This window comes from Carassius auratus, chromosome 45, assembly GCF_003368295.1.
Source record: "Carassius auratus strain Wakin chromosome 45, ASM336829v1, whole genome shotgun sequence".
In the NCBI taxonomy this organism is placed as follows: domain Eukaryota; kingdom Metazoa; phylum Chordata; class Actinopteri; order Cypriniformes; family Cyprinidae; genus Carassius; species Carassius auratus.
Window position 1 is genome coordinate 18,550,602 of NC_039287.1, and position 11,939 is coordinate 18,562,540.

At 39.6% G+C, this 11,939-nt stretch overlaps 2 protein-coding genes across 6 annotated transcripts in view; one reads left to right on the forward strand and one right to left on the reverse strand.

The window, feature by feature from the left end:
* The first annotated feature begins 480 nt into the window (after positions 1-480).
* Positions 481-4,067, forward strand: LOC113063484 (uncharacterized). Of its 3 annotated transcripts, none has more exons than XM_026233921.1 (9): positions 481-1,147; positions 1,610-1,908; positions 1,999-2,089; positions 2,177-2,267; positions 2,366-2,441; positions 2,551-2,788; positions 2,919-3,085; positions 3,377-3,525; positions 3,632-4,067. In XM_026233921.1, the coding sequence occupies exons 1-5, from the start codon at positions 767-769 to the stop codon at positions 2,383-2,385; spliced, it is 882 nt and encodes a 293-aa protein (XP_026089706.1). In that variant the 5' UTR covers positions 481-766; the 3' UTR covers positions 2,386-2,441; positions 2,551-2,788; positions 2,919-3,085; positions 3,377-3,525; positions 3,632-4,067. The 3 variants fall into 3 exon arrangements, 2 of the variants coding, with proteins under 2 accessions (XP_026089706.1, XP_026089707.1); XR_003278692.1 differs by having other exon boundaries at positions 482-1,147; positions 1,610-1,898; XM_026233922.1 differs by lacking the exons at positions 2,177-2,267; positions 2,366-2,441; positions 2,551-2,788; ... (1 more) ...; positions 3,377-3,525; positions 3,632-4,067 and having other exon boundaries at positions 1,610-1,898; positions 1,999-2,169.
* Positions 4,068-6,094: 2,027 nt separating this feature from the next.
* Positions 6,095-11,939, reverse strand: part of LOC113063485 (TGF-beta-activated kinase 1 and MAP3K7-binding protein 2-like) — a 23,238-nt gene continuing 17,393 nt past the window's right edge. For 2 of the 3 annotated variants that reach the window (XM_026233923.1, XM_026233925.1), the window contains exons 6-8: positions 8,918-9,016; positions 7,950-8,063; positions 6,095-7,870 (exon numbers count right to left, since the gene is read on the reverse strand). In XM_026233923.1, the coding sequence (XP_026089708.1) occupies positions 7,734-7,870; positions 7,950-8,063; positions 8,918-9,016 (350 nt within the window). In that variant the 3' untranslated portion in view covers positions 6,095-7,733. The remainder of the gene's footprint in view (positions 7,871-7,949; positions 8,064-8,917; positions 9,017-11,939) is intronic. The other variant, XM_026233926.1, reaches the window with a different exon arrangement.

Below are 11,939 nucleotides of genomic sequence, written 5' to 3' on the forward strand. Positions count from 1 at the left end.
TTTTTGTACAGCATTGATGGAAAACCATTGTGGCTCTTATGTTTGAAAAATATCTGTCGCTTATCATGAGTTTGTTACCTGTAACGAAATGTGTGTTACAGATCCTTGAATTCTTGCTTGGCAGCCAAGCCTCTCTTCGCACAGCGGTAATCCATTCTTGCCGTCTCGTCTGGTCTTTAGGAAACCGAAACATTTTTATTTTTGACAAGGCGTTTGTTCCAGATTTCAGATTGCATCCCACAGCACAACAAGCTGAGCCCAACGTCGATCTACTCATCACCTTAACTTTAACTGCGTTTGTAGTCGGTGCCATATTACTAGCGAGGCCACTGACCCATAAATAATGACAATATAATAATATATAATTATAATATAATAATAATATATTATAATTGTTATATATATATAGTGAGTCTGATCGATAAACAAACACAGACCGGAAATTAAAGGCTATCTTTCAATTTAATTTTATAACTTAATTTATACAGAATATTGCTTGAAAATGTAAATTTAAAAAGACATACATAAGAATACATATGTTTTACAACACCCACGGGCAGAAATTAAGAAAAAAAAGTGCCTATTCTAAGCTACGCTCCAAAAACCCGCCTTTTCCCAGAGAACGCGTCATATGACGTAACGACAGGCAAACATAGGCGCTGCAGCCCTGGTTCTCAGTGTGGGTTTACGTAGTCTGAGAGGTGGAAACAGAAAATAGAGATTGTCGTTCTCGTTATTATAGTTATAGTAGGTTTGAGTTGTCACAATGGTGAATTCTTGTGTTTGTTTTGGATGCAACAACTCCAACTTGTCTGGCCATCGGGTCCACCGATTTCCAAACAAGAAACACAAAGATTTCCATGCTTGGATACGTTTCGTCCAGGCAAAGAGAAGCAATTTCGCTGCCTCCTCGTTGACAAGACACACGGTGGTATGTGAAAAACACTTCACACCGGACAGCTACAACCAAGGAGATCTTATGGAATTTCGCATGGGATTTCGACGAAAAGAGTGGGTTAGGCTGGCAAATGGAGCTGTGCCATCGGTGCATGCAGGTCCACCTGCAAAATCTGGCGGGAGTGAAGAGTCTAACGTTAATGTTAGCACTAGGAGAGAATCTGCGCGTCGAAAAAGGGAGCTTTGCACAGTAAGTCTTATAATACCATATATAAATTGTTGTATCGAAATGTAGCTCTGCATGTAATTTCTGCAAATTTATTTTTCTTGACGTTATAATGGTCTTGGCATGGCACGAAAGCCCGCCTAGCTGCCGTCAGCTTACTCTTGTTACACCCCGTGAGGCGGCACATGAGCCTCCTGACACTTATTTTATTGAGCTATTAAGACCAGGTTCCAGAAAATGTTATTTTTTTTAATAAAAAATGTATGTGGTTGCATTCGCATATTACTACTCGGTTAAATTCACGCATTTAACTTGTTTTAGCGCCCGCCAAATAGATTTAATGTCTTATTTGTCAACTGTCTATGAGGAGCTGAATTATAGTTTGTGAATGTACAGTATGTATATTAATAATTTGTGTCTTAACTATACAGGTTTTTTACTGGTTCATCTTAAAGCTGCTTGAGTATTGAATCTTGTATCTTTCAGGCCTGCGGAACTTGTGGTAATGAGCGTTACTGGCAAAACCAAGAGAAGGTGCATCGAAACATGCCTGCCTGCAACCTTTTACTCAGCGGTGCCATCCACTTCTCAGGTTGCATGGCTTCTCAGACAATCAGGATGCTGAAGCTGTTTGGACTGCAGTGCATAAGTCCTGGCACTTTTTTCTGCCATCAGCGCTATTACTCTATCCCTACCATCATGCAGGCCTGGAGGAATGAGCAGAGGGGGATCATCAGGGAGTTGAAGGAGACTGGGGGTGGATTGATCCTGTCTGGTGACTGCAGGTAGATTGGTCCAGCTCACGTCACTGATGTAGAACAGGTCAATGTGTTTTTGCATTAACCTATAAATGTAACTGTTTTTGACGTTCTTAGATCAGATTCTCCTGGACACTGTGCCAAATACGGTAGCTACTCCTTGATTGAGGATCGAATTAACAAAGTTTTGGATGTTCAGCTTGTCCAAGTAAGCTGATGTCACACATAAATCTTGTGTCTGATTTAGTTACTGATATTACTGTTACTGTTCAGTAATAATCAGTGGGTTTTACAGAGCTCAGAAGTCCCAAGCAGCTCTTGGTGTGAGCTAGAGGGTCTAAAGCGGAGTATGCAGTTCTTGATGGACCAAGACATGCAAGTGGCAGGTAATGATGCTAGGAGAGATCTAAATCTGAACAGCATTGACAGGCACAGTATCACTCAAAATAAATTCTACATTCTATAAAATCAATTTGTGTTTTAGGTGGCCAAGTGGGTACGTGAGAAAATGTGTTCAGAAGGAACAAGGCATTTCTTTGACGTCTGGCATATTGGGAAAAGTATGTATTGGGATGTTGGTAGTTCTATATAACAGACTTGTTTTTTTGTAGTTAAATTCACTTTCCTAATAATTAATTTGCTCTGCTCTGTTTGTCTGCTCTGGAACAGGTGTACAGAAAGCACTGGATGCTGCTGCAAAAGAGAGGGACTGTGAGGATCTGAAGCTGTGGAGGCCAGCCATCATCAACCATCTCTACTGGACCGCAGCTTCCACCCCTACAGGAGATCCAGATGAGATGCAGGCAAAATGTACAGGACATACATGAACACAGCACTCCTGCATTTGCCAGCTGCGCACATCCACCGTTGGAAGGAGAGGCAAGAAACAAGGAGTGGCTGGAACCAGGTACAACAGATGTCACATTTTTTCAGTGCTTGTTTTAGTTTGGTTTTATCAATACATAACCCCATGTGTACTAATAATTACTTGTGTTATGAAATGCAAGGGATTATATGACAGAATACGTTTTATTCAGGATCACCAGCACCCACTAAACTGGAGAGTGTAGCTGCCAGGAAAGCACTGGTAAAGGATATTCGACAATTGTCACCTCAGCATCAGACATTCTCCCTGGAGGCCTACCATTCCCTCATTCTGCACTTTGCTTCCAAACATACTGGCTTTTCTTGGGATGTACAGCAGGTAGTGTTATCACTTAAAAGTATCGATACTAATAAAATTAGGTTTTTTTTCTTTTTTTCTCAATTTCAGGAAATGATGACAGAATGAATATGGCTAAAAACTAATGCAGTCTTGTATAGCAGACCAAAATGTTATAGATTGATAACAGCATTACATTATAATAATTGCAAAGATGAGTCATTGTCTTAGACCCATTTGAACTGAAAACATTAATGTCATATATTTATTTTGCATTTCACTGCATTGGGTTAGCTTTGGAGACCTAATGTTCTATCTACTTATCTCGTACAGACTTCTCTTGGCAGCCCTACATTTCAATAGTAATGGCAACAGAGATGTAGCGCGAACTAGTGAGGGTGAGGGACGCTACGCTGTTCGCTACCCACGGTTTCGGAAAGGTGGCTGGGTAGTCCACCCCATCAAGGAGAAACCATCTTACGGTTAGTAGTTTCACTTAGTTTTTCAATATCTTTTTTGTGTGAATCTATCTTCTTTATGTGAGTGAACCATGTAACTAAATGTTTTCTAAACATTTCTCTCCTCAAGTATACGCAACAAATCTTATGGTCTCTCTGGTAGAGGAATACTGCAAGACACCGCAGGCCCTCTGCTGCACCGCCCCCTCACCTCTTCACGTTTTAACATGTAATAAAATATCAATTTTACCAGTAGTTTGTTTCACTATGGATTTATTAATCGTCTTCCAAGCGGGGCCACTGAAAACCTTTGTATGTCTGTCCCTCCTCTGCAAACTGCAACCTTATTGCTGACACAACACATGAAGTTATGGCTTTCCTAATGTTCCTGCCTAGTATTCCGTATGCCCAGCGGACAACCTGCCTGTATGCTGTGTATCGGAACTGCCTGTGGTGGAGATTGGGACATATATACATTTTGATCATACCATGTTTTCATAGTAAACAATTCCAATGGTAAATATTGCATGTCCTGTTGGCTGATATTCTACTGTACTACACAACCCCAAAGTTGTTTTTATAGTTAGTATATGGAAACCACTCAGTTTAACAACCTGCTTAACAGGATTTACTATTTTGGTGTAGAAAAGCTATTTTGAATTGCAGTAAAATAATTTTTGCTCAAAGCCTACTCTGGTCTGCTGGCTTGAAGAGGGCCATGCTCCTGTCTGAAGTTCATGTATGCTATCTGCAGCACAAAAGGATTCAGACAGGATGCTTCAAACCCTGGATGGAGTGTGAGGCAGGTAATGACTTCTGGGGGATCAAGGTTTTGGACAAAGGACCAATAGGCGTCGACCTCCCTAAAGCACACACTCTCCACTGCAGATGGCATAGCCTCACATCTACCACACAAACACCTGTTAAACAAATGTGCTAAGATAAACTCACTCTCCTTCCCTCCTTGTAGCTTTAGTGGTTGGTGTAAGACCTTGTAAGAAATGACATATAGACTACTTACTTCCTAAAACTTGGGTAAATATGAACTGTAAAAAGACACACCCCCCGTACAGTATAGGCTGTCAATTAGATGCATTTATCTGCATGCCTTACAACCAGTATCCCTCCACGTGACAATAAAAGATCCTTGTTACAATGACTGTATTTATATGAACAGCATATTCCCGTCCTAGCCGGAAGACTAACTGCTTTCATACAGGTACTCCACAGTACATGTGAGCTCATTTACATTATGTCCGTCGGAAATACTAAGAGGTGAGTAGTATAACAGCCGACTAAGTTCGGAAGTCCAGCTGTCCGGTTATGTTGTTCAGATATACGGCCCAAACGCTTGACATCTGCAGAAACAGAACATGCGGACATCTAGATCTAAAAGCAGTTACTGATTAAACATCGGCTAGCAATTTCTACAAAATGTCACGATAAACTATGTTGTGTGGAAATGCACAGAATTTCTATCCCTATCCAGACTAGCTGACCGCCTACATCCTACAACATTCATTTAAAATCTGGGATCTAAATTAATTATTTTAAGACACATGTTGCTGGCATAGATGGTGACAATCTACATGGGTGCTTGAAAAACAACAAAGTCGACAGCAATATTGCTAAATATGATTTATTAAAGATACTGCAATGTGATAAACATGGAGACAACTTTAGCCACAATTAGCTATCGCCTGTGGTCACTCACCAAGACACCTGCCCAATTCTCAACTGATTCTCCTCACACCACAACTCTATCTCTCTCCTCTGTCCATTTACCCTTCCCCTTAACTCTCCCTGACCACTCTCTCGCCTAGGCGGCTCGAAATTATACGGCAATGGCCCATCGTAAGAGTTGACATTTATGCCAACTGCAACCTCTTTCACTGTCTGACTCCATTACGAAGAGACGATGTTTACCGGCCGTTGCGTCACTTCCGATCAGAGCGTTTTTCACAACGGAAGTAATTTTAATCACAATTTCTTTTTAAAAACTGTTTTAATGCCAATTTATGATTAATTTCTTCATGCAAGTCCGGTTCCTACACTATTTATCTACACGTTCATTCACAATGATCTTCAACTTGAAAGATGGGCTTTAACTTAGGTCCAGACGCGTGACCATGGCAACGCGCGTGCGTTCGATGAAACCGTCTATAGACTCCCTGATCGCTGCAGCGATTGGTCTGCCATGTTTGGCAGACGTGGTGTTATTGGTGCTTCCGCGATCAGCCACGCCCTAAAGCTGTCCCATAGTAAGATACTGAATGAACGTTAGAAAGAGAACCTAGAGATCAGCGCTTCATTCATGCCGAATCATACATTCCTGCTCTTCTTAACGCTTCACTAGTTTGTGTCAGTGATCACAGGTATACTCACTTTGTTTTTTATTGTTCGTGAGGGTGAAAACACTTCCCAGCTTCTACTAGTTTTGGGGATAGTTTTGAATCACTTGATATTGAAGTGATTAGGAGTCATTTTCACAAGATGTTCCATATTTATCAGTTTAATACCAACCTGAAGACAGAACAACAATCCTTTTTAAACCATTTCTAAAGATCCAAAAACTCCAGCAAAGGAGACAGTGTTCATTTACTGTTTTATTTTTATTGTTTTTATTTATTTTTTTTTACAAATAACTTATCTATTACAAAGACAGTTTTCCCAGCTAAGATCAAAAACAATGAATAGTCCAATAATTTTCTCCCGCTCTTCTCCTAAAATCCATAAACAGATGAACAGATCTGATTATGTCTTTGGTTTTATCAAATGTTAGTGGAGCTAGCACAGAGAGTCTTGTTTTTGGAGCCAAAATAGTCTAATCTCAGAAACGGAGCAGACTGAATGCATGTTCTCCACAGCCGGGTTATTTCTAGCCTGGACACTAGAAGCTGTGTATCTGTTTGATTTATAAATAATAATCTCATTCAACTCTTCAATGCACAGTTTATGCATTAGCACTCTTACAAGGATGGATGTCAAAACATTTGTTTTAGTTCAAGTTACAAAACTGTAACTTTATTACAGTTTAATAATAATAAAGATTCAATTCTGTAACATTGGTAAGTTAAGGCATTGTGCATATTGCCACATACCAGAGAACCACATAAAGACTGAAGGCACATTGTGAAAGGATTCGCTGCACTCGGAGACTCCGGTGCTTCGGCAGTTTACAAATCCTAAACCATAAACGCTAGCTGTGAATACTCCGAGTGTTAAAAGCCCTTGTGAATACTCATCAGGAGGAAACCGGACACAAGTCTCTCCTCTCAAAACCACACTACTAATAATCTGAAAAAGCTTCATCAATGCATAGCAAAGAAACATTGCTTTCATGGCACAAAGGTATCAGTTCCTCTAATAGTAAAGCTACATTCCAGTTGTCACACAGGAAAGCGTTGGTTACGAGGGCTGAGGGCTGTAGGGATTTCCTGTGAAGTCCTTTGACTGCTCCGAGGTCCAGTACCTGATCAATAAAATCTAGATATTTTTCAGTTCAGTTTGGCTGCGTCTGCAGCTCGTACGCTGATAAGAGCACTTGACAGAGCCTCTTTTTTATTTGTTCTTGTCGTTAGCGGCTGCACGCTGTTCTAGCATCCCTTTAAGTTCTCACAAAAGCTCTGAGAGAAACAAACAAGAACAACAACACAGAAATAAATGAAGTCTATAAAGCTATACTTACAGGAAATACATGTGAATTCTTGAGAAAGAAAAGCTTGTTCTAAAACTATGTACAGTAAAATCTGTGGCAAAGACTCCTCTGTAAACTGTACATCTAAAACATGCAGGATTTTTTTTTTCTTTTTTACATTTCATTGATCAAACAAAAGAACTGTGAGTTTAGCAGATTCCTCCCATGATCCTTTGGGAACAGCATGGAGAAAGCAGTCACGATCAGTTCCCATGAAACAAGGCACACTGGCATCCGAACACACACCTGTAAACCACGTGTGGAAGGAATAAACGTGTTCATACACTGGCATCACCGAGCCTCTACACGGATCAATGAGTGACCGTTCCCTTGATCTCCCACACACACACACACACACACACACACACACACAGAGAGAGAGAAACACACATTCTGTACAGAGACAGAGCTGTAAACATCATCCAGTCTTCAGTGGACATCACAAGACACACATACAATGACACTGTGGGGCGAAGACGTGTCCAAGATCTCCCAGCGGAGGTCTGTGTGAAGGTTAGGTGCCGGTGTGTGTGGCTCAGAAATGCCGGGGGAATTCACACTCTTCACAGCGGATGAGAGCAGGGTGGTTGAGGAAGGTGCAGGCGGTGCAGCTCCACTGAACACCATCATCCTCCTCAGGCTCCGACACGACCCTCGCACTCCTGCTGCCGTCTGAAACACACACACACACACACACACATCAGAGCCTGCGCGGAGCAGAGGCGGGGGAGAGCGCGGTTCAGAGACCCACCCATGGGTGCAGACGCAGGAGGAGGAACAGGAGGAAGAGACGGGTCTCTCTTGAACTTGGAGCTGACATTGATTCTGCGTCCTCTCCTGTCCAGAGAGCCTGTGTGATCCCCTCCTGACCAGCACAGCACAGAAACAAGGACAGAGGGACAAACTGACCATCAGAAACAAATGCAGAGGAAGTAAAGATATTTCATGAAAAAAGCAGAAGCTTTCAGGGACAGAAAATCAAATAGAAAAGAAGCAGCAAAAATGTGCCAAGATCGTATTGAAAGTAGGGATGCACCGAATGTTTGGCAACTGAAATGATAAATATATAATAATCGAAGACAGAATAAATTGTTCCGAACAATGATATGATGTGATCAAATAGCAACCAGAGTGAGGCTTGCATCCTGGTTCACAAAAAAAGCAAGTACTATCAACATTCATAAATTATAGTATTGTAGTTTTACTTTTGTTCTGTAAAATAAAATAAAAAGATAATCATTACAACAGCTCTGTTAATACATGTATTGTATCATTCACACACTGTTTAAATTGGGATCTGTAATATTTCCTAATGTTTTTAAAAGACATCTCTGCTCAGCCTGATTCTAATTGTACAGTAAAAATACATTTCTGATTCAAGAAGAGGGTCTGATGGACAAAAATATTTTTTACCAACTTATTAATTTTAAGCTAAATTGTGCTCTGTTGGTATAGTGTCTGCTAGAATGTAACAAAAAAAAGTTTAGTGTTACATGTTTGTAAATTGTTGTTATGCAACAGTAAAAAACACATTTTGGTTATTTAATTAATGCAATGGTGAAAACTGTTTGCCAAAATACATACTGGAAAAACACTCAAAAAACCATGTTCGGTATTCATCCTCCGGCCCAGTGCTTCATTTCGTTTGTTTTCGGCTTCGGCCAGTAATTCTCATCTGGGTGCATCCCTAATTATAATTGTTATGAGATTCACACTGACCTGGTTTTGTAGGACCTTTCAGAGGTTTAGGAGGAACAGGACCCAAGAATCCAAGGTTGTCATAAAAATTATGGATTGCAATGGGATTGAAGTCTGGTCCTAAAAATCAGAAGGACAGCGGTCAAAAACATTTAAATGGAGCACAAGATGAGCTGTTAGCATTCTGACCAAAGGCTGTGATTGTACAGTGTGTGTATCCTGCAGCATTACAGCTGTCTTTAAAATTACAAATCAATGAATACTGATGCACGGATGGGTCTCGGCTTTAGTGTGTGTGTCAGCGTTTCCCACACACACACACATGTTTGTTTTTGTGTAAAGTGTGTTCATCCCACAGGTGTAATGGTTTTTATACTGTACAAACTGTATATTCTATGGCCCTTCACCAACCCTACACCTAACCCACAGAGTTGTGTACTGATATGATACAAAAACATGAACACACACACACACACACACACACACACACTCACAGACTCGCGCGCGCGCACACACACACACACACACACACACACACACACACTCGCACACTCACTCTTTACATTAAAATAGAAACAACACAAATGTTCTTCAACATGAAAAGCAATAGAAATGTAGTAACAGTCATTTCATCAGATAACTGCGCTCTGCAGGACACAGGACTGATAGACCATTCATTCCTACGACTTAATTTGTGGCAATTGTCCATGTTTCATTAATTTTGTTCCCTAAATAACCAATGATTTAACTGAAATAAAGGAACAAATTAATAAATCAAACGAAATTCTTAATTCATGAAATCTTTCATTTCCCTTCCCATGTTTATCACAAACAGTAAGAGATGCGATTAAAAGTGAAAGATGATAAAATAAACCTGGCAAACCAGGACAAGCCACATAAATGAAGTCTATAACATCCAGAGGCTTGGTCACCATCTAACATTTTCCTTAACTCTATAAGAGACCAAATCTTCTGTTTTTATTGTGAGTGTGCACAAATGAAAGTAAACACTTTGGCGATAAAGGTTTAAAAAATAAATAATAAATTCTGTGTCAGCTGTTTGGATGGCGCCGGAGCCTGGAGCACACGTGTTTTCTAGTGATTCAAACTTAAGGCTGGTTCACACGGCAGGATAATTAGGCCGATTTTAGCCCCGATTCACCTCTTCCGACAATCTTAGGATGCTCCGATTATCGTAAAATAATCTGATCAAATATTCCTGCCATGTGTGGTGTGTTAAGACCGCTCTCCTCTGCTCGGAAGAACGTCAGGACCGCTCCGATCTCAAATCGGGGATATCTAACATGCTGGATTTATTTGGCCCGATTTCTTCTCGTGTGTGGTGTCCCCCGAGGACAAACGATCACGCAGCCGGTGGACTGTGGCGTGTAGCCAATCAGAAAGAGAGGTGACGAGGCGGGGAAGAAGAAAAGGGAAACAAAATCAAAACAGCCGGCGTTTATAATATAACAAAAACAAATAAAGTCGATGGGCATAACTACAGTCTATATCTACATCCCGTGTGAACCAGGCCTTACATCGCAGTCTGTTCATTATCAACATAAAAGAGTCAACTAAATATTTAAAAGGTTACACAGGTCAGTTTAAATACACCGAAGGATGTTTTTGCTCATGTGAAGAGGATCATTTTTTCCGTCTATGTGCGAATGTGCAAGTAGTTTACATTAGAAATTAATAAATTAAAATTAATGGTTTAACATTCAAATACATTTCCGTTAACCATAATGCGTCATCGATGTACTATCATCCTTTGCCACGTCACATATAGTGACATCAACACAATGTAGATTTTAAACCCAGAAAACACAAAAAGCTTAAAATGAACCAGTTTTCTCTAACAGCTAGAACTACTGGACGCTAACATCTGTGATGCGCAACACAAACACCTCTGTCCTAATCTCAGGAAAAGTAGTCTGGGCTTTCGTGACTCTTTAAAGAAAACAAGCAGTTAGTAAACTTACATTGACTTACATTACTCAGATCACCCGGTTGTTCATATGCATTTAAAATACATAAAATCACCAGTTTAGTGAATAAATGTTTTAAATGGTGTTCCTGTAGCTCAATTGGTAGAGCATTGCGTTATCAAGCGTGAGGTTGGGGGTTTGATTCCTCGGGAACACTTCAGTACGATTAGTAATGGGTTTTTTGTGTTTTTTAAGACTCTTCTGCTCATCAAGCCTGCATTTATTTGATCAGAAATACTGTAAATATTATTAGCATTAAAGAGAATGTATTTCTGTGTGAATCTGTGTTAAAGTGTAATGTATTTCTGTATTTTCAGCATCATTCCTCCAGTCTTCAGTGTCACATGATCTTCAGAAATCAGAATAATATGATGATTTACTGCTCAAGAAACATGAAGATTATTATCAGTGTTGAACACAGTTGTGCTGCTCAATATTTCTGTGGAAACATACTTTTTAGGATTCTTTGAGGAATAAAGTTAAAAACAACAACATTTATTTAAAACAGAAATATTTTGTAACAATATACACTACTATTCAAAAATCTGTGTATTTTCTTTTTTTCTTTGAAAGAAATGAACGATTTTATTCAGCAAGGACATGTTAATTTGACAAATAATGATAATAAAGACTTTTATTGTTAGAAAAGATTTCTATTTTGAATAAATGCTGTTCTTTTGAAACTTAAAGAATCCTGAAAAGTATTGCAGGTAAAAAAAGAAAAGAAAGAAAAAATTAAGCAGCTGTTTCCAACATTAACAATAAATCAGCATATCCGAATGATGCTGAACATTAAAGTGTATCAAAATAGAAAACCATTACTTTTAAATGGCAATAATGTTACAATATAACGCTTTTTTCTGTATTTTTTGGTCAAATAAATGCAGCCTTGACGAACAGAAGGATCCCAAACATCTGAAACTAGATAAACATGAATTGATATATGGTAACTACAATTGTTTTAGTCTATATCAGGGTTTGGTAAGTAAGAAGACCCAGTCAAAGGATAATATAAGAAATGATTTGATGAAAGTGTGTTGTGTGTCTGTCAGTGA